The following is a 23,156-nucleotide window of genomic DNA, read 5'->3' on the forward strand; positions in this document are numbered from 1 at the left end:
CCACTTCGAATCATTTATTATTTGAACCATATTTTTTATATGACCACAATTAGATATATATACTACAAAGATCTCAATTCATAACTATCTATAATCCACTTCGATTCATTTATTATTTGAACTATATTTTTATGGCCACAATCCTTCTTAAATTTTAGTTATTATTCATTATTATTTATTTGTACCTTGATTTGATTAATTAAACTTTACATAACTTGTTATGGTGTTTTCAATCACCTAAGTGCAACTCTTTGCCAACAACAGACGTATGTGCTTCTGCATACAATGCCCCAATCAAATTGGCAGCTAAGACCGACAAGGGTTACGTCTCAGCTGACTCGCCGAGTCGACATTCCTTCCCGTCGACTCGAAAGACAGTACTAGTTAGCCCTCTTGTCGAATACGACTCGCAACGAGTCCAGTCGGCCAACTATTCAACGTCTCCCAATGACGACTCGAAAGGTGTTACTTTTCGGCCAAGCTAAAGGACTTCGACCTCGAGATCCTCCATTGACAACGTCGACGTCATAGTTAATGCCTGGAAGGTGTCATCATGCCTCTAGCTCCGATAGTATTCATGACTCATCGGACCATATCAGCACCGCCATGCTTCCAATCACTTCCCATTCAATGCTGAGGTGATCTCTCCTCTAGTCGCCAGCTGACTCGGCTGCCAGCCCATGCTTCTTTGTTGCCATTCTGTACTCGGTCACAATGACGGTTCTGCCCCTCGTACCACCATTATAATAGGGACACTATTCCATATACCAAGAAAAAGAAGGCAAATAAGGTAAATAAGGCAAAGAACACAAAGAATGCCATTTCTGAGCTACTTTTGCAAATCATACTGCACCCACAAGAACTCTCGCAGTTCTTCACTTTCTCCACTCTAACTCACCAGCTGATTTGATCGTGGGAGGAATCACGGGGGGACCAGTCCCCGTCCTCTCACGTGTTTTTATATGTGCATACTTTTCAGCCACCCAACTCAAAACTGAATATTCAGGGAAGGAAGCGGCCCCTCATCAACTTCAACCCCATCCAACCACAGATGTTATTGACTGTGTGATCACTTAACATCAACATAACTATATACACTTTTTGTTTATAGAAAACCAAATACAGACTTTATCTATGTTTTATGAAAAAAAAATATTGATTAAGATGTTCTAGAAATAACAGAGAGAAAAAGTGACTAGTCAATCGTATAGGCTTTATCTATGTTTGTGGTAAAATATGGATAAAATGTTGTAGAATACATGGACAATATCTCTTTTGTTAAATTAATTTTTACCCTTTCAACTATAGTAGGAAAGAGAGAATGTTCGCCACTCGTCTATTTTTTGGATTGCCCTCACTTGGATCATTATATAGTAGTATAGAAGTAGTATAGATATATAGATTATATAGTAGTATAGATAGATATAGATTTAAGGGACTGATGCGCAAATACCGCCCAAAAAATGAATAGGGACCAATATGCATAAGATACCTATCTCTCATCACAGCCGTCCATCTAAGGGCTAAAGCTCTCCCTACATAAACGCGAGCAGGAAGCGATTACTTCGACAGAACCCTTAAAGGCGGCGGCGCGCACTCTCCCCTCCTCTCTCTCTCTCTCACTTCCGCCTCTTTCAGGTATTTCACTCCTATCTTCGATTTATTAGGGTTAGGGTTTTCCATTTCGCTCTCTTTAGATGGTTATCTTTCTACGGGTTATGTGTGCCTCATTCAAATGTTATGTAGACCTCAATGTGGCAACTTTGCTCGGTTCAGTATTCCAAGATTTGATATTTAGGGTTACGGTTTCAAGACTGTTCCTTTAGACAATCGTATTTGATTAGATAGTTATATAAGCACTTTTTCTTGGATCACTATGACAACAAGACGTGATTTTTTTTTAAAAGCATCTTATTTCATCGTATATTTGTTATCATGGCATGAGAATTGAGAAATATAGCACATTTTGGTTGTATGCGGACCAAAGATCCATGCTTTCTTCTGTTTACCAGTTAAATTTAATAAATTAAAAAAATTAATACAGTTTTTTCGCTGAAACCTTCAATAATTTTTGCTTTTGTGTAGAAGTAACCGGTAAGATTAACCAACATGTTTACCGCCGGTAGGAAGATCCAGAAGGATAAGGGTCTTGAGCCCACTGAATTTGAGTACAATGTTGCTCAGGTTAGTTTCGTTTTTTATGAATAAGCTTCACTATGTTTATTGTTTTATTGGCTTAAACAAGCTAACATTTGGTTAATTGTAGTCGATCTTTGATTTGGAGAATACGAACAATGAGCTGAAGAGTGACTTGAAGGACCTTTACATCAATTCTGCACTGTAAGTTTAAAAGCTGTATAGTTGATGCATTGTAATTTTGAACAATGCTAAGGGAGGTTTTTATATGTATATGCACTTATGCAGTCAGGTTGATGTTGCTGGGAGCCGCAAGGCAGTTGTTATTCATGTTCCATTCAGGCTGAGGAAGGCTTTTAGGAAGATTCATGTCAGGCTAGTGAGGGAATTGGAAAAGAAATTTAGTGGAAAGGTGAGACTTGAACTTTTTTTAAAAATTGATAAGAACCTTTATTTGTAGAAAGGAATGTACGGTGAATATGTATGTTACCGTTTACATGTTTGGTGTTTTCTTGTTGTGTAGATTTATGATGATGTTCAGTATTTATCTATTTTCCACCAGATTATTTTGTTAATTTGCTTGATAGTTCTAATTTCAGCATTATTTTTATTATTATTATGTTCTTTGTTTGGTACAAGTACAACCATGCTCTGAATTAATTGGGTGGATCCTACTGCCTACGTATCTAATTTTCCCTTAGGTTTTATGGACCCATATATCTGACCCGTTGTATACTCATCTGCTGCGTAATATAATAGTGCAGTAGGTGTAGAGGTATGAAAAGGGTTGCGTTAATCAATGATGAATAAATTGAATTGATATGGGTTCAATTGACATTACCTTGTCACTCTTCACTTCTATCCCTTTTCCGTCTCTTTTTGCACCTTTTTTTTTCTCTTTTACGGTGCACTCTTCTTCATCTTTCTTTTTTACGATGCACTCTTCTTCTCTGGACACTATTGCAGTTCTTTCCTCTGACTTTACTACTGCAGTAGGAAGTTACTCTAGCCTTTTGAGAAGCCCCCAACTATCTGCGACCAGCTTAGGCATGCAAAACCTTTAAAATAAGATTGGAGTTCTTTTTTACAAATATTTTCTGTACATTTATGCTTGATTCAATGACATGATTGCCTTTGTTGGCTTTCCTATCTTTCCTGGCTATGGGGATAATTATATATTCTTTTTATGCTGTTTCACCTTTTGTACTCCTGCAGGACCTAGTTATACTTGTTCCTGTACTTCTTATTTTTCTCTTCCCTTGATTTATAAAAAGTTTCTATTTTTGTAATTCCATTCTGATTGAATAAAGCTGAGGATACCCGTAATATAATCAAATTGAGTAAATGTCTTATGAAGGGTACAACGATTGTCATGGAACAGAAACATCATTCCAAGATTCTGACGAGTGACGAGTTATCATAATTTAGGATTTGAAAACAAGGCAAGTTTGGATTCGTCTATCGTATGTAGAGTGCGACAAAGCATATTCTTTAATTGATGTATGTGAAGAGCAGCTTACAAATTTACCTTTTATTTTTGAACATTTAATGCGAGACATTTTGGAGAACTGTCTTATCACCAGCTGTTCAACTTTTAGCTCTAAGTTCCAAAGCTCAAAAGGCTTAATATTTCTATTGCATTCAATGCACCCAGCCTCAATGCATTCATGTCGTTACTTGCATTCTCCAAAAAGCCTTTGGTGCAGTATTTGATCTCGGGTAATATCTTTGTTCACAAGAAGTTTGTAGAGCCAAAACTTTCTTATATATGCTATTTTCATCTTTTTCGTTTCAACCTTTCTGAATGATATTTTAACATCACATTCTAGACCAAGTCAACTAAAGTTTGTCTCCTACGATTCTGATCAGCTTCCTATTAGTTCTATCCTGGCTCCCTGACTAATGTGTACAGACCTTAGTCCATTTAGAAATGCATCATTGTTCTTTTTGTGATTTTATGAACACTTTAATTCCAGCCTTTACTTTTGACAGTATGTGGTCTTTGGGTAGATTATTTTCTTTTAGCCGCATGAACTTCTCCTCTCATTCCTCTTTTCCTCTGTTATTTAGTGATGTCATCTCGTCATTGCCTCCCGAAGGATAGTGAGGCCGCCAAAGAAGGGTTCTGCTGTCGTTCGCCCTCGCAACCGTACCCTCACCGCAGTTCATGATGCCATCTTGGAGGATGTTGTTTACCCTGCAGAAATTGTGGGTAAACGCGTAAGGTATCGCTTGGATGGTTCCAAGATAATCAAGGTAAGAAATATGTATTAGGACTAGTTGTCCATTGCTATCCTTGGTCCTGATATTTATTTTAGCTAAATCTTCAGTTTGACATACAAGTAATATTATTAGGTATTTTGTAACCTAGATCATATGGCACTGATGATTTGATGTCTTACAGCTTGTCCTTTATCAAGGTGGTGACATTGCTAAGTGATGGTCCATCTTATCCATTATTTTAAAACAAACAATAAAATAAGTAAAAGGAGGTTAGTAGGTACCTCCACGTTGTTGGCTGGTGTTATGTTAACGTGGCATCGATTGAAGTAATCGGTTATGATCTGGATATGTTGATATTGATTGCAATGGTCTAGAGATGTTGCTTTAGTGACATCCTTTAACACCATTGGGGCTGGTAGGGGCATACCAGCTCCTGTTTACTCTTATAAAGTAACTAAAAGTATAACATTTCATCATGTTCTGAGTATATAACAATTACCGTCTGCATTTATTGGATAGCATTGCCGTGGTCTAGATGTTGTTTTAGTGACATCCTTTAACGCCATAGAGGGGCTGGTAGGGCATTATCAGCCCCTGTTTACTCTTATAAAGTAACTAAAATATAAAATTGCATCATGTTTTGAGTATATAACGATCATCATTTGCATTTATTGGATAGCATTGCCATCTCCATGTCTGTTTGTAAGAACGACGTGAAACAAATTTGTATGTCCTTAGTAGTGACATGTATAATTTCTCCTTGCAGATATTCTTGGACCCTAAGGAGCGAAACAACACTGAGTACAAGCTCGAGACATTTTCTGGAGTCTACCGCAGACTTTGTGGTAAAGATGTGGTTTTCGAATACCCTGTGACCGAGAGCGCATGAACTTGCATTACGTCTATTTAATGGGCATTATTTGAACCTTAGGACAGTTTTTGGCGCGATGTGCTTTAGTCAATCGAATGTTTTTTATGAGCAGAAAATTATGGTGACTCCTATTGTTTGTTTGTCTTAAATTTTGTTTTAATGATACTGTTTCCTCGAGCAGCCTTGTTTTCTATGAGGGATCTTTGATCGCTCATATATTCTAGTATTTCTTTAAGTGAAATTTTCATTTCTAGATTTGAGCTTTTTTATGGTACCTAATGCGTATGTTACTTAATGGTTGTTTAATGTATGAACACCTTGGATTGGGTTTTTCTTGAATTTGTTTGGCAATTCCAAAATTGGGTTGGGTTTGAACTAGTTTTAGCTTAGCAAGGCCAGAGTTTGGTCCGCATAGAAGAGGACTAGTTTCTAGGCCACGAATTTGAACTAAAGATAGTTCTATTTTCTTTTTCTGAATATTGTCAAATTGAAAACTAGGTTTTATACCAAGATTATGCCCACTAAAACTAGTTTTGTGGAGTTGTCAAGGCTCTATCTGGCAACTTTGACGTTAACCTAGTTCACTTTTGAACCTGCTCTACTTGGCCCAAGTCTAAAATTGATTTTATTGAACTAATTCTAGATTAAATTTCGTTTGGTTAATTTTTAAGAAAAATTTCGCAAGGATCCAAATCAGCTTATTATGCAATAGGAGGGGGGTATTTCACCTGTTCCTTTGTTAGTCCCATATTTTGGGTTACTTTTGAACCAGCTCTAGTTGGCCCCAAGTCTAAAATTGATTTTATTGAACTAATTCTAGATTAAATTTTGTTTGGTTAATTTTTAAGAAAAATTCCTCAAGGACCCAAATCAGCTCATTATGTAATAGGTGGGGGATACTTCACCTGTCCCCCTGTTAGTCCCATATTTTACGTTTCTATAGCAAAGCTCGTTTTCGAAACGAATGATGTTTTCAGGTGTGCCTCTGTTTGATGGATGCTAGTTTAACTACTGCGCTCATCATCTTCAATCGAATGCAATGTAGTTGGCGAGACAATGTATTGGGCGAGAGTTTGATGAAGGCGCGACTCGAGTTTGAGCAGGAAATTCAAAACATTGTCATATGTAATTACGAGGTCATTCAAGATTATGCAAGCGGTTAACTAACTTATATAGAGAAACAAAGTTAATTACAGCTCGACAGCGTGGATTTGGAATGGTTTACGGTAGGACCTTCGATGATTCTGGAAGTGATAGTAGCCTCGATCAGTTTCAAGGTATATACAATTTAGAGGCACGTTTCTTTGGATCAACGAGACATATGATACCAATCGAAGATTTTGAGCGTAGCAAAATCACTAAATAAATATCGCACATTTGATTTTTGCACATTTTACACATGAAAATTTGGAAACTTTGGCTCTCAAAACAAGCCCCATGACATGGCTACGCACTCTTTTACGTTGAATTATCCGCAACAGACGATTTCATGGCGTGCTGCATCTTACGGCCTCAGGACACCAAAATTCTGAAGATTTTGAGGCATTTTGATGAAGTTAATTACTTTTTTTTGTTTCAGGCAATGAAACTATACCTCACTGTAAGGGAACAATCGAAAAAATTGAGGTTATTGGATGTTCAGGCAAGCAAACCACAGTTGTTCTTTCTTCGTTTCTCTTCGATCTCATCCCTCCCTCGCGTGCACATTTATATTGCCACATTCCCAGCTTCTAGCATAGAATGTAGAATGTTTAAGGTTAATGAAGGAAGAGGAATCGAGGTCCGCAAGTAGCAACCTTTGAAGGTTTTATCCCATGCGCAATGCGCATGACAAACACTTGAAGGGTTTCTATAAATTACTGTCATCCGTGCCTTCAAAGATTTCGCCTTGGCTTCGACTGCTTCCGCTCCGTTGACACCACCAGAGACAGCACAATTACCCTCAAATTAAAACTAATTTCAGTTAGAAGACAATTGTTCAAACAATGCTACAAAACTGAAAAAAAATGAGAGTGAATGATGTCGGGCATAGAAAGTTCGCAATTTGAACTTTATTTTTTTCATCAACTTCCTCATTAGCTGCATCACATAACAATTGTACTTTTTCTGAATCCAGGCCTATGACACTAACTATCAGCAGCATCCTGAAATCCTGAAAGGAAATCGTAATATCAACACCTTGAATAAATTAACAATAGCTTCAGTAAGTTTCACAGAACTCGGGTAGATGCAGCGACGTTTCGGATGCAAACCTGCATGGCTTCTCCTCTAATTTTGACAAGCTTGAGGCCACCCTCTCGAAGGTAGAGGGTTAAATTTATTGAAAAGAAGCAGAAAAAATGTAATAAAAGAATGTTCGCATAATAAAATCAACATATAACTAACTACGTAGGAAGGAGGCAACACGTAATTGCATATTTGAACGAATTTTTTTGTTCTTGCATCACGAGTGACCGTATGCATATACGGTCATCACTCAAAGAGGAGTAATGGAAATGATGCAATCACAACACTGAAGATCAAGAATACCTGAAAAGCTCCAGAAAAAGCAAGAGCTGTATTTTCTCCCAGGCTCAGACCACAACTGACATCTACAGAGTTGATCGATAATTTTGACCACCATCGCGTGCCCTTAGGGCATCTCCAACCATACCCTCCAAATTTCACCCTCCAAATTGGAATATTCTAGGAATATTCCAATTTGGAGGGTGGAATTTGGACTTGGAGGGTTGCTCCAACCCACACTCTCCAAATGTTTTTCTTTTTATTTATTTTTATCAAAAAAAGCCATATAAATTAAACAATTTTGGATATAGTTTACGTTAATAATTTTATTGTTAATAATTTATTTGGAAAAAAAATTTATAACATTATAAAGGTGTCGATGAGAGCTTTAAAATGAATCCAATATTAATACTGTAATACAACATATTAAAAAAGAAAAAAAATCTAAAATAACAGCGAAAGCATACATCGATAGAACAAGAAAGCAAATATTAACCTCTAATACAACATACCATAGGTCGCAAACATATTATAATTTATGCTTGTATTTTCTTATGGAGCAAGTTAAATAGATCCCCGTATTTAAAGTTTCATGTCTGATACTTATTTATTTAATTTAAAAATTAATAATTTTATAATAATACTAAAATAAATTAATTTTAGTTTTATTTTAAAGATCTCAACGAGCCCTTTCCAAATATATAATGCTTTCAAATATTAGATTAATAATTTTTTAACTATATTTATTTGAAATTAAACATCTAATTTAAATTAATAAGAAGGATGGCAAAGTGGTAATTTTTAAGAAATCAAATAGTTAAAAATGGCAAAGTTGTAATTAATAAACCATGAATAGTATTATGGAGATGCTCTCCATTTTTTCTCCTCACCCTCCAAATTTGGAGGGTCAAATTTGAAGATCTTCAAATTTGGAGAGTGGTTAGAGAGGTTCCACTCTCCAAATTTGAAGATTTTGGAGATATAGAGGCCCGTTGGAGATGGTCTTACAACCTCAACAGCAGCTAAGCTTGTGACATACATTGCTGGCTACAAATGATTTTATCCCTTTTATTAAAAAAAAAATTGATCTCTTTGTTCCTATAGATACATAAACACGAACTGATAATAGCATCACTGACCAGGTGTCAAAATTATAACTTTTGCACCTGATGAAAAACATATTTACTCGACATGACATTACTTTGTCCCTTGAATCATCACTGAGTTCATCTCTCGGTGAAGAGTTATAACTTGTTAATCTTTAGGTTTGGAATCCAACGGTCTTCTAATTGAGTCACTTGAGTGTGAACTGATTTGAGCTCGGTTATGGCATATCAATATTTTTTTAATGTATTTATTTATTTATTTTTGCATATTTACCTTCGAAATACATACTTATACCCTTGAAAATTGGATTTTTATATATTGATCTGTCATATTTTCATTTGATTTAGAAAAATCTTCCATATTATATGATTGACATGTAAGTCCATCAAATAATTTAGCTTCTTTGAACTAGGTCACTATTTTTTCACTCATAAATTAACTCAAGTGGTTAAATCTTAATCAAACTTAAGTGAGGTCCCTCATTTTTTTTAATAACCCAGCTTAGAAATTAAACCCAATACCGTGGAAGTCATATTGGAACCTCCCAACCATCTGGGTTACTCGGGGTGGGTTCTATTATTTTCTTTTATATTGAGGAAAGTATATGAACGAAGAATAATTGAAGGATTAGATGCATTCCTAATATTTGGTCTTGAATCTTTGTTATTATCTCAAATTAAATGAAATGTGGACAATAGTATATAGAAAAAAGAAAAAAGAAAAAAAAAAGAATTGGTTGAGAGGTCAATTTTAATGTCAATGAATTCATCTATATATATTTTTTTGGTCAATGAAAATATTTTTATTCATTACCAAATATGAAAATGAATTACATTTCTAAATATTCAACCAGAGCCTGTTATGGCTCCAATTCCTTAAGGCAGTCTCTCAATATATTCCTTTACATGAATTGGGATTTTTACATTCAAAAGCTTAGAGTATATGCTAAACTTCAGTGTACGAAAGAGAGTATCAGAATCTCGTGCATGTCCCTGAAAAAGCCTAAGGTTCCTTTCCTACCAGAGCATATAAACTGGCGCTGATAAAACCATCCTTTTAAGCTTTGCTTTGAAACCAATCCCTCTCAAGCTCATACTAAACCAGGATGAAAGATGATGCCAGCTACACGATTTCCAATTGAAGCCAACCCAGTCCATTGCTTTATTCCAAACTGTCGCTGAGTATTCACAGTCAAAGAATAAGTGACTGCAGGTTTCTCTTTGATTGATATCAGTGCATAGCACACACTGATTTGAATTAAGGATCCTCATTCTGCACAATCTATCTTGAGTTAACAACCTTGAGATGGAAGCCAACCACAAGATGAAGGAATGCTTAGGGTAGTGTCAACCACCCCAGATAGTCCCTGATATTGCTGTTGAAGGAACCTGCTGGTTTAATCTCTTATACATAGAAAAAATGCTGGATTTATCACCGGTACAACAGCTATTGATGACAGAAAGAAGATTATCAGTATTGCCAAGCTTCAATGCTAACAAATCCCTAACTTTTAGATTTTGTTTCCACATCCAAGAGTCACTTTCTCTGTTTTGCACTTGCCAAACATTATTCTGCCTCAAATAGTTTCCATGTATCCATTTAATCCACAGAATGTCTTTCTTATTATGTATCATCCAAAGCAGCTTAGCAGCAGAAGCATAATTACAAAATTTTGCTAAATATACCCCCAAGCCACCTTGATTATGATCTTGACAAATAGCAGACCATGCCACCAAGTGCATTTTATGACCCCAAAGGAAATCAGCACACATCTTATCAATCTTCTCTAGTACTTTAATTGGTAGTATGTAATTACTTGTCCAAAACATTTGAATCCCTAAGATAACTGACTTGATCCATTGTAATCTCCCTGCATAAGATAGAGTTTTGTTATTCTGCCAATTTTGAAACTGAGAGGAGATTCTGCTTATAAGAGGAGAACAATCAAGCCAAGAAAATCTTTTTTGAGATAAGAGGAACACCCATGTATCTCATAGGTAGAACCCCTTCAGAGAATTTGAGATATGAGCATATTTGAGCTTTTAAAACCTCATCAATACCACTCAAGAACATTGAGCATTTAGTAGGATTTGGTTCCAAACCTGAAACTTGGCTAAACTCCATGAGACACTCATTTAATCTTGTAACTGAGCTCATATCTGCTTTACCAAAAAGCAGGAGGTCATCTGCAAAAACCAGGTGTGAAATTTTCAATCTATTGCATTTTAGGATGAAATTTATAGAGCCTATCACCCTTGAGAGTATCCAACTTCCTCGATAAATATTCCAAGTCGATTACAAAAAGATATGGAGACATAGGATCACCTTTCCTTAATCCTCTTGCACCTTGAAAATATCCATACAAAGTTCCATTGATAGACAGAGAGTATTTTGGAGTAGAAATGCATTCCATTATCCATCCAATCATATTATCAGGAAACCCTAACCCTGTCAACATACTTCTGAGGAATTGCCAGTTTATTGTGTCGAAAGCTTTCCTCAAATCAATATTTAGAATAGCTCTTCAAGATGTATTTTTCATGGTGTAATGTTTGATGAGATCATGAGCTAGAAGAATATTGCTGGAGATAAGCCTCCCCTTCACAAATGCACTTTGGGCATCACTAATCAAGTATCCCATGATCTTCTGAATCCTCCTTGCAATGATTTTTGAAATGATTTTGTAAACACAATTACAACAAGCAATTGGCCTAAAATCTGTTGCATTTTGAGGATTGAGCACTTTAAGAATCAGAGTGATAGCTGTGGAATTGAATGTACCCAACTTTTTGCCAGAATTAAAGAATTCTTCAATTGCTTCATAAAGCTCCTCTTCAATAATGCTCCAGGAAGCTTTGAAGAAATAAGCACTGAAGCCATCTGGTCCAGGACTTTTTTCATTAGGCATGGAGAAAACTGCTTGTTTAATTTCCTCCCTAGTGACAAGAGAGCTGAGCATATTTCTTTGTTCAGGTGAGAGCAAAGGGCCATTGGATATTACCTCTGGATCAGGCAGTAAGGAGTGGCAGCCTTTAGAAAATCTATATTATTTTTTGGCTCAAGAAGAATCGTGAGAAAGACACTTATGTTAGTTTAAAATAAATATTTCAAGGAGTGGCAACAAATCAAATTTACATTAGATACGCCATACACACTCTTAAGTTATGAAGATATGGTAAGAGTTAAGGGTTGGGGGCTGAAACTTGGACTTAGTCTGGGGTATCAAATTTTAGAAAATCCGGTGTCAAATTTTAGAAAATCCATTTTAAATTTCATGACCGGTGGGTTTTGAACATGGATGCTCTTATATCATCTTAAAGTTCGTCTAACCAATACAACAAAACTTTAAACTTGTAGTGAGAGTTGAAGGCTATATTTTTATATTCTAACATGCCCCCTGTAGGTTGAGCACCGTTTTTGTGGCCCGAAAGCTAGACTCACGCATTTGTGTTAATTTTTTAAAAAAATTTAGATTTCAAGCCCTAAAAAGATGACCAACTTGAAACAATAACCCTTAATTCTTACCATAACTTTAGGATTTTAGTGTAACGGTTAGATGAACTATAAGATGCTATCAGAGCAATCACGGTTTAAATCACAGTGGACATGAATTTGAAGTGGATATTCTAAAACTTGACATCGCTCCGCGAGTCTATATTAGAACATAAAAATATAAAAATATAAAAATATAACGCTCAACTTGTGGGGGCATGTTAAAATATAAAAATATAACGCTCAACCTGCAGGTGAATGTTAGAATATAAAAATATAACACTCAATTTTCCCGTGTTTCAGTGTATTGATTAGAGGGAGTTCAAGACCCACATTATACAAAACCAATAAGTTTACATCTACATCCGATCTCAAACTAATTCTCTCAAATACCCTTGTATTGATCCCACATAAAAACCAAGCGCGCAAAAGATTTTTTTTTAGAACAACGATGGGAGTACAAAAACTCTATTTGTCACGCGAAGATGGCCACGCAGCCCATCTCACGTGAGAAGGGATAGGGGGTGGGACCCACTTCCTGCTGTGGGTCCCATCCCCTATCCCTCTCACGCGAGATAGGCTGCGTGCCCATCTTTGCGTGACATATAGCAGGGCTCGCGCACCTCGGATTCCTCAATAAAAAGTTTTTAAAAAATATGTAATTATAAAAAACAGAATGTCCTCAAATGTTACACAAGTTGCAGGAATGAAAACAAACAGTCTCTGCAATAAGCTACGGGTAAAAGTTCTTTATCTAAACAGAGTATCAATAAAAAAAATTAAAAAATATAAAAAAAATCTTAAGAAAATAAAAAAAAAATATGAAGAAGAAGAAGAACAAGAAGAATAAAAAAGGCCAATATTCTCTAATCTAGGCAGGTCCCTTTTGAACCATTCTCTCAAGAAATCATAAACTAATCACATAAACAGGGCATCCAGAATCTTACTTAACACCGAAAACTTAGAATCATCATCACACCACTCCCTATTCGTTAAAAATTAAAAAAAAATGCTCTCTTGTTCTCACATTGAACCCCACCTTTTGCTTACTTATACCAACCTGTCTCATTTGCTCACTTATATTATTTCCCTTCACAGGCTGTTCTACAAATTTCTCTATCTTAATCATAACAGTTTAATCCTAACTAACACTTATAAAGCATTCAGCAAACCCTTAAAATATACTCAACTCAACTCCCTCAACTGCTCTCTAAAAGTTGACACTGAAACCTCAGCTGAATCCATATAATCATTTATTCATATAATTATTTTTTTTTAAATGACCAATCCTTCACGTTCTCTCTCCACCTAACCGCACATTTTCCTTTCACTCAACAGCTAGAAAATGACATGCAACTTTTATATGGTTCTAAATGTTTCTTTCTTCTACATAAAGAAATAATAACTGCCAACTCTATTTGTGACATGGTGAATGAGGTACAAGAGAGGCCTTAATTAAAAGAAAGTGCACCAAATTACATCATGTGCTACTAATTTTCATTGTTTAAAGTTCTAGAGTTGTTACGTATATGACTCATTCACAGCTAAAGGGAATTAAGAAATGTATGTAAAGCTAGTCTACTTCTTTGATCGATTCAACTCCTAGAGTTCTTATCCATACGGTTAGGTCACCGAGTATTTTCCCTCTTAAGCTTGGGTTGATACTAAACCTCCTTGCAATATATAATACTGACATAGTAAAGTCCAAAAGGATACAGATAGATCAAAATATACGAGTGCAAAAATATTGGAAAAATAAACAAGAAGAAGATGCGTATATTTACAATATGGTTCTCTTTTGGCCTAAAACATGTATCATGACGAGAAGAATGATGGATTGTTTGTCAAATATTAATCTCAAGTGTACCCCAAATCTCAGATTGTTTGTCAAATATTAATCTCAAGTGTACCCCAAATCTCACGATCAAGATGATTATCTTATCTCTCATAATAAAATGGTACATTGAAACACATGTTTAAAAATTACAGAACGTCCACATCTCAACATTCACTTTCATGTCATGATTGGATGATGGCATCAAAATTTATACAGTAGTTTTCCTTTTATAACGCCTACCTCATTTTTTTATATACATACATTAATGACTAAAAACATTTCAAATAACCTTTTTTCCCACCTCAATACACAAAACAAATAGCATGAAGTACACATACATACTATAGAATAAAAAAGGTAGCAGGTAGTTAGGTGACATATTTAATTAGAGAGCAGACCTAATGATAGTTACACTTGATTTATGACCTAATTCCAAATGTCTCAATGCAATATTTGAAAAACCTTTGCTTATAATACACTCCTCTGAAGCTTCATACTAGGCCTCTCTCTCTCTCTCTCTCTCTCTCTCTCTCTCTCTCTCTCTCTCTCTCTCTCCCTCTCTCTCTCTCTCTCTCTCTCTCTCTCTCTCTCTCTCTCTCTCTCTCTCTCTCTCCCCCCTCTCTCAAACCAAAGAGCTCAAAAATGAAATCTCCATCCTCATCCTCTTCCAATCGGAAAAACATTTCGTTAACCCCTTCATTCTCTTTCTACGTAATTGCGATATCCTTCATTCTCTTCGTCACAATTCTCTATGGGGAGGATTTTAGTTGCATAGTTCGCCACTCGTTTGTTAACTCTCAACAGTCAGAAGAGCTACTATCGCCACATGGTGATAATATACAAAAAGAGGTTAAGTTTCCATTTGCCATTGGGAGAAATGAGGAAGGATGCAATATTTTTGAGGGAAGATGGGTTTATGATGAAGAGTCTCGGCCTTTTTATAAAGAGGAGGAGTGTCCTTATATACAACCTCAGCTCACTTGCCAGACTTTTGGGAGACCTGATAGAGGCTATATGCATTGGAGATGGCAACCTCATGGATGTTCTTTGCCTAGGTATGAAAATTCTTTGCTGAGTACTATTTGATTCATGTTTTTTTTTTTTTTTTTTTTTTTTTTTTTAAGTTATCCAAGGTAGTCATGATCAATTCAGGTGTAAGTATTGTCTGAAAATTGAATTGTGGCTAGTTGTAGGAAAAGTTATCTTGGAATAGAAATATAGCGTTATCAAGTGCGCAAGTTTTGTCTGATTAATCATCTATCAATTAACAGTAATCATTGAGCTGTAATTCTCTCTCCAAAAATTGTTGTTGGATGATTTGTCACATTTTCAGATGAATAAATCTGGATTTGTGCAGTAAATCTTACTCAATGTTTGAAATAGTTTATTTCTGACATTTGTTTCACTGTGCACCCCCCACCCCATTTGTTGCAATTTTCTCTTTGTTACCAAAATGGTAATGACCTCCAGATAGACAGAATTTTTTAAAAAAGTCATGAATCTGAATCAGAAACAATTTTTTTGTTATCATAATATATAACTGCAATTACAATCAAAATGACAATGTGAGATTAGTGCAAACAACTTGATTGAAGGAGCTGTACAATTTCTTCGAAACTAAGAAGGAAGTGGTAGGCTTTGATTTTGCATCATAGGAAAACAAACATGGCCGGTACGACCAACTACAAGAGAAAAACAATTCTTAGTGGGAGAAGGTAACGTAACCACCATTATGATTCGGCTATTTTCTTTAGTTGACTGAATCAAGTTATTTAGATCTACTTAATTAATTTCTTGCCACTAGAATCTTTTAGAACTAACCAAGTACCAACTTAAAAGAACCAATAATACTCTAGCCTCCATGTGAAAACATTTTGTTCAAAGTCTCTGTTCAGCCTCATGTAATTGTCTCGAACGGGTATATACCGTTTACAACATTCTCAAGTCAAGAGTAAAATCATCAATATTTATCCCCAACTTCTTTAATATTAACTGCCTCTCACCCTTTTCATCTTTGTTGAAATGATAGCTTCAACGCAACCTTCATGCTTGAAAATCTTCGAGGAAAAAGAATGGTGTTCACTGGCGATTCTCTAAATCGTGGCCAATTCATATCCTTAGTGTGCCTCCTACAAGGAGTGATCCCTAAGGATCGAAAATCAATAAAAACTATTGAATCCCTCACCGTCTTCAGTGCAATGGTAAATATCATTTCTTTTTCACTCAAAAGCCAAATTTACTTGGTAAGGAACATACTAAAGATTGAACTGTTACGTGCATTTAGGACTACAATGCCACCATTGAATTCTATTGGGCTCCCTTTCTAGTCGAATCAAACTCAGACAACGCAATTGTGCATCGAGTAACAGATAGAATTGTTAGAGGTAGATCCATACATAAGCATGCACGACATTGGAAGGGAGCTGATATTATGGTCTTCAATACTTACCTCTGGTGGATGACTGGTGTGCCGATGAAAGTCCTGTAAATTTTCTTCCCAAAAGCTCATTCTACTTTCAAATTGGGTTTAATTGCATATAGACCCCCTGTTATCATCGTTTTGAACTTACTACCCGTGTAGTTTCATTGTTTTGTGGCCGGATAGACCCTCTTGGTTTAATTTTTTGTACTCAAATTTAATTGTGGGTGGCCTATCTGCAAGAATGAAAGTTGAGGTTTAGTAAGTCCAAAATAGTGATTAGAGGGGGTCAATGTGCGATTACGCTTAAATTTATGATGTCTTATGTTCAAAAGTTGGTTTTGTGGTGGAATATTACAGGACAGGGCCTTTCTCAGGTGACATGAAGAATTTTGAGATGATGGAGACCGAGGATGCATACAGAGTGGCGTTGACTAGAATGGTGAGATGGGTGGAGAAGAACATGGATCCTAATACGACCAGAGTTTTCTTTACTAGCATGTCACCTACTCATGAGAAGTGAGTAATTTTTTTTCCCGTATAGCTTAGATTTTTCATTGACTTTTTAAGATACACTTAGTTTGATTGTTTCTTAATTAGCTAGCTAGATTTGAGATAGAATTAGGATAGATTTAACAATAAATCAGCAAATACTAAGTGGTAAACAATTCTAAAATTAGCATGTGAGTGTCACATGAGAATATTCACGAAAATATTCTCACATTTGCATAACAGAATGTAAATGTCATTTCAGATAATTTTTAAAACTTCTGGGTATATAAGTGTTATAAAAAACAATTTAGGGAATTGAAAAGGCTAAATATTAGAAACATCCCCCAACTCCTCCCACCTTAACTGTGGACGATTATTGGATAACCCCCCATAACTTTTAACTTTGAGATTTTACAAGTAGGAATGTTTTCTTAAATTTGAAATGTAGAAGAAAAAGGGTGGGGCTGGGGGTGGGGGACGGGGAGACGGGGAATTGGGGTGTTCTGATAATCCCTAAACTAAAGAGGGGTTTGTCTAATATTTTCAAAGTTATGGGGGGTTATCCAACAATTATCCGAACTTATAGGTTTTTCCGATATTTAAGTAATTACAAAGTAGGGGAAAGTATCAGCCAGAGTATAATCTCATGTACTTCTTGATTGTGTAAGACTAATAAATCATCTATTTCAATGTGTAGCATCGCAATGTTTTGTTCCCAAGCTCCAAACACATGGACATACTCAAACTTCGGTTATATGCAACATTATATCATACCTAAGTAGTAACACTGTCCAAATAATTTTCGCAGGAGCAAAGAATGGGGAGGTGATCCTACTGGCAACTGCCTGAACGAAACAACTCCGATAGAGGACCCGACATACTGGGGGGGTGGCTCAAGGAAAAACATAATGCGAGTACTGAAGCGAACTCTCGAGAGATCAAAGGTCCCCATCACGGTCGTCAACATAACGCAGCTATCGGAGTACCGAAAGGATGCGCACACTGCGATATACAAGAAACAGTGGAATAAGCTGACACCTGAGCAGCTGGCAAACCCCAAGAGCTATGCTGATTGCGTTCATTGGTGTTTGCCAGGGTTACAGGATACTTGGAATGAGTTACTGTATGCTAAGCTATTTTATCCTTAGGACAACCGTACTTATATTTTGTTGGATAAGATAGCCAAAAAAGAAGAAGAAGAGGAAATTATACAATCTCATCACACACTTAGTACTTAAAATGCTCTAAGCCTTTGGGATAGCTCTTAGTCTATTGTCAACATGGCAAGTCGGGCTTAAGATCATAATCCACTGATAATTAGCCATCGAAATGCAGGTTAGCTCACTTTGATCACTCGACAATCGAAAAGGAAATAGCCAGTAATATCGATATATGCATGGTTTAGTCTTTTGGCCTTCAACCGCGGACAAAGGAACAGTGGTTTTCTAATTGTAATGTTATTAGGGGCTGTTTGGATCAGTTTTTTGAATGGGTAAAAGGGGGGAAAGCTACCAAATATGTCAGCTTTTTGGCAGCTTTCCCTCAAAAACTGGATCCAAACGGGGTCTTAATATAGGATTGTAGATTTCTAAAACCTTAGTCTTCGATGTACCTCAAATTCGTATACATATATGTGTACATGGAGAGGCACAGGACAGTGCCATGCCTCTGTTCACACAGTAGCATGGGGAGGGTCATGCTCCCACGCTCTGTGTGTGGGAACGTGGGGAGATAGGACAAGACCCCATGCTCCCATTTCGGCCCCTTTTTTCTTCCGTGCTCCCTTCCTCCAGCTGGAGACAGCAGGGCACTCCCATCTCTTCTCTTGCCTATAAAAGGAGAGGTAGGGAGGAGAGGAAAGGTGTGGGAAAAATCTTAAGTGGATTTTTGAGAGAAAAGAAAGAGAGAAAGAGAGAACTTGTATAAGTTTGGTATTTTTCCTCCATAGTGAAACCTCCTCCCGTGGACGTAGGCTAGTTAGCCGAACCACGTAAAATCCCGTGTTTGTATTTGTCTTATCTGTGCGTTGCCATAGCTTGTAGGTTCCCTCGATATTTCAGTCCTTGAACTAATGAGAGGAAGAGTGTATATTTCACTTTGATGAAATATATCACTTTCAATTCTTGTTTCCTTTGAGAAATAAGAATTTCATTATCTATTCTCGTTTCCTTTGAGAAACAAGAATATAGAGGTTGACTTGTGTTTTTGTGATAACTATAGAGGTTGACTTGTGTTTTTGTGATAACGAAAGCCAGGGCTCTCTCTCAGGTGATATCGCTTCCGCGACGGTGGGCGTGACTCTGCCCCCAACAATTGGTATCAGAGCCCTTATTCAGATTGGCGGTGGTTAAGCTATTAATCTGAGGTGGTGGTTGACTATTGTATGGTGAACACAAAAAAATTGTTAAAATTCCTGAGAGAAGAGGATTTACATAATACAAGCAGAAAATGGCGTCTACAAGTAAAACAAATAAAATTGGAAAGTACGAGATTGAAAAATTCAATGGGAAAAATGATTTTTCCTATTGGAGGATGCAGATGAAGAACTCGTTGATTTCGCAGAAATTGCAAAAAATATGTCTGATGAGGATTTGGAGGAGCTGGATCTGGAAGCACGAGCGTCGATTATCCTATGCCTTGAGAGGGATGTAGCTTTCTTGGTAGACGGGGAGGAAACGGCTGCGGGTGTGTGGTTGAAGTTAGAAAGCACCTTCATGACGAAGAGTCTAACGAACCGGATCTATTTAAAATCCAAATTGTATACTTGCAAGATGGAGGAGGGCTCGTCAATCCGGGAGTACATCAACAAGTTCGATAGGATCATATCGGATTTGAAAGACATTGAGGTGACAGTGGAAGACGAGGATCAGGCGCTTCTACTACTTCTATCTCTGCCGAAGTCTTATGAGAACCTGGTACAAACACTGATGCTTGTGGGTGATACTTTATCGATGGATGAAACTAGAACGACACTTCTAGCAGATGATCTTCAAAAAATTGCAACTAGTGATATGGCCACTGGTGGTAACAAAGAACAAGCGTAGGGACTATTTGCCAGAGGAAGAGGCAATGAGCGAGGAAAAGGCAAGGGAGGAAAGTCTAGATCTAAATCGAGACCTCTTGCGGGACGAGCGTGTTTCAAATACGGTGAAGTTAGGCATTTCAATGTCAATTGTCCTAACAAGAGAGTAGGTGGGAAAAAGAACAACAAGACTGAAAGACGAGAAGGCAAGGAAGAGGCGAGCTACGCTTCAGAGGATGGGAGCGATAAGGAATGTTATGTCGTCACGGATGGCGAGGATACCTCCGGGAAGTGGATTCTTGATTCTGGTTGCTCTTACCACATGTGTCCAAACAGGAAGTGGTTTACTACCTACAGGAGCATTGATGGTGGAACCGTACTGATGGAGAACAACCATGCTTGTAAAATGATGGGGCTAGGTGATATCAAGATCAAGATGCATGATGGAGTGGTCCGAACCCTGACGGACGTACGACACGTTCCCGGCTTGCGGAAGAATCTCATCTCAGTGTCTTCATTTCAGCTCTAATTTCTTCACGTTGTTTGGCTAGAGCTTCTTGAAGCATTTGAGCGAATTGATCAGAGGTGATTGTGAGTACTTCTCTGGTTTGCCCTATGCTAGATGATGTATCATCCGAAGTGATCGCAGAACAAGTGTCCGAGAGCTCATCCTCTGATGACATTCCTTTATGCATTCTCTTGTAGTCTTTACGCCTGATAGCTTCTAACTGGAGTCGAGACATCCGTCGGGCAATTCTTGAATCGACTTTTCCTCCCGGGGAAAAGTCGGGGTTTGGTTCACTTGAATGCCACTTAGATTTTCCTTTATCAGCCATGTTGATGGTGACTTCAGGAAATTCATCCTCTTGAATAGCAAGCTTCTTGTTGAAACGTCTCGGTTTGGGCTTTGACATTTCAGTAGAAAGTCTTTGGAACACAGAAACTTTCGGCGGAATGGCTTTAAAGCAGTTGCATTTGGACAATACTGCTTTGATAAGTTTTTCACATACACAATGACGATTCATTTCAAACTTTCGGCGGAATGGCTTTAAAGCAGTTGCATTTGGACAACACTGCTTTGATAAGTTTTTCACATACACAATGACGATTCGTTTCTCGAACAGTCCTTTTATGTGATTTGTTTCCACCTTTAGTTTGATAGTACAACTCGTCAGCATGGTGACCAGAGCAACCTATCTTCTGTTTTTGTGTTTGAACCTTGTTAACATACCCAGGATGACTTGTCGTCGCCTCTGAGCGATCCAAGGTTATGTCAAGAGTCATACATTTAGAACCACTCCCTTGCGGGTGTGGAGTCTTAACGGGCTCCGAATGCTGCTTTTTCACAACTCTAGACTTTGGAATCCAAACTTGGCAGAGTTTCGGTGGTTCTTTGGCCACCGTTTCCTTCTTCCTTTCTCGTCTTTGTTGTAAGAGAGCACGGGCATGAGCAGCGTTTGCACGACGTTTTTGTATACGTTCTTTGAGGGTCGAACGAGCCCTTTTGACAATAGTCCATTCCTCCGTCGTGAGTTTAGCAGAGACATGAGTGATTGGTCGTTGAAACAACTGAACCACTCGATGCCTCCTCGACTCTAAGTCCGCATGATAACGAACTCTGTCGGGTTGTTCCAAGGCCTTAGCCATTTGGCGAGCGCGGCGTTGACGTTGTCTCTGACGAGCAGTTTTCGTCAATGCCGTCGGGCTTTGATTTAATGACTCCTTTATTGGAGAAGAGTCATTATGAGCAGAGAGGTTGCGAGTAGAATCCTCAGCAATAATTAAGCGAGAGTCTTCATCTGTAGTGTTTGACAACTTCAACAAAGATGAAATCTTCCTGCATTTGCAAGGCTTAGAAGATAAAATCTTCCTGCATTTGTGAGGCGAGGAAGACTTTGAGGATGAGGATGACAAATACTCCTCAAACTTCGCTTGGTCGAACTCGTACTCGACCGTTGATTCAACCGGGATCTTGATGGTTGGCTGCGACACGACGGTCTCGGCAGCGAGACCGTTGGCTCCCACTGTGGTCGCCAGCTTGTTTGCGTCAAAAGTTGACTTTGTCATGGAATTCATTATATCTTCGGTCGATTACAATAAATTCAAAAAAGAGATAGCCTTTTTATAAGACTCATTTTACACAACAAAAGGAAAAATTACAACTCTTGAGAAACAAACGCAGGATCGTTGTTTGGATCGCTGCTTGCGTGGGATCTTTGCCTGTGCCGGGAGCGCTTTGACTCGTGGACCACCAAATCACAGATTCTGATTGAATCGTAAGGGGTTTAATGATTCTTCCCGATATCTTATCAAAGTAAGATAGTCGTTCTTCTTGAAATCAAGTCAAAGCTCGAATCTCAAGGGATTGCCGGAAGCTCAAGAACTCTGCTCTGTCTGCTCTGAAGTGCTCAAAATGATCAGCCCCTTAACAATGGCCTTCGGGGGGTATTTATAGCCCCTAGGAACAGTTGGCGGAAAACAAGCTCGCGAGATAGCATTTGTTGTCTCGGCTGTCGAGACAGTGTTTGCTGTCTCGGTGGGCGAGACAGTGTTTGCTGTCTCAGCGTCTCGGCCCTGCGAGACAGATAAAACACTGTCTCGGCAATATAGAATGATTTCCTGGCAGGTTTTCGCTTGTAACTGCCTTTCACGGTTTCAAACTCCGTTATTTGGTAGTTAATCAAACGTGATCTCCGCCCCACGACGCTTCTCACGTTCTTGAACATGTTTAACGTGGCCACGTGTGGCGGTTATGGCCAAAGCTAGTTTTTACCCTCTGAGAGCGCCCCCTGTCTCACTGTGCGAGACATAAATTCTGCTCGCACGCGCGAGACAGTGAAGCACTGCTCTCACCCTTGGGCGATTACTAGTAAAAGTCTTGTCTCGCCCAGCGAACAGCTAAAGACCTGTCTCGCACGCGAGACGCCGTCTATTACCTTGTGTTCTTTTTTTTTGACATTTTGGATGGACTTCCTTTTGCAGCTGTATTTGGATATCTTTCGCCGTATTTTGACGTCCACACAGCTGGTTCTCTGGCCTGGTTCTGGCCTGC

General features: G+C 37.8%; 2 protein-coding genes and 1 pseudogene across 2 annotated transcripts; 2 read left to right on the forward strand and 1 right to left on the reverse strand.

Annotated features, from left to right (window-relative positions):
• On the forward strand, window positions 1,536-5,483 carry LOC109849069 (annotated as a pseudogene).
• Window positions 10,189-11,255, reverse strand: LOC109846733. Its single transcript, XM_020415980.1, has 3 exons — window positions 11,096-11,255; window positions 10,903-11,028; window positions 10,189-10,712 (listed from the first exon to the last, which is right to left on the reverse strand). The coding sequence occupies exons 1-3, from the start codon at window positions 11,253-11,255 to the stop codon at window positions 10,189-10,191; spliced, it is 810 nt and encodes a 269-aa protein (XP_020271569.1).
• LOC109850879 (protein trichome birefringence-like 33) lies at window positions 14,771-18,304 on the forward strand. Its single transcript, XM_020420964.1, has 5 exons — window positions 14,771-15,226; window positions 16,201-16,372; window positions 16,456-16,655; window positions 16,951-17,109; window positions 17,891-18,304. Exons 1-5 carry the CDS (start codon window positions 14,814-14,816, stop codon window positions 18,228-18,230), a joined length of 1,284 nt encoding a protein of 427 aa, XP_020276553.1. The 5' UTR covers window positions 14,771-14,813; the 3' UTR covers window positions 18,231-18,304.

The sequence above is a fragment of the Asparagus officinalis genome, chromosome 7 (assembly GCF_001876935.1).
Source record: "Asparagus officinalis chromosome 7, Aspof.V1, whole genome shotgun sequence".
Lineage (NCBI taxonomy): Eukaryota > Viridiplantae > Streptophyta > Magnoliopsida > Asparagales > Asparagaceae > Asparagus > Asparagus officinalis.

Coding starts and splice junctions, on each gene's coding strand:
- LOC109846733 (XM_020415980.1), bottom strand. CDS start 11,255: ATGGAATGCATTTCTACTCCAAAATACTCTCTGTCTATCAATGGAACT. Junction 11,029..11,095: donor GAAGTTGGATACTCTCAAGG/GTGATAGGCTCT, acceptor TGGTTTTTGCAG/ATGACCTCCTGCTTTTTGGT. Junction 10,713..10,902: donor ATGCTCAATGTTCTTGAGTG/GTATTGATGAGG, acceptor TATCTTATGCAG/GGAGATTACAATGGATCAAG.
- LOC109850879 (XM_020420964.1), top strand. CDS start 14,814: ATGAAATCTCCATCCTCATCCTCTTCCAATCGGAAAAACATTTCGTTA. Junction 16,373..16,455: donor TCACCGTCTTCAGTGCAATG/GTAAATATCATT, acceptor ACGTGCATTTAG/GACTACAATGCCACCATTGA. Junction 17,110..17,890: donor ATGTCACCTACTCATGAGAA/GTGAGTAATTTT, acceptor TAATTTTCGCAG/GAGCAAAGAATGGGGAGGTG.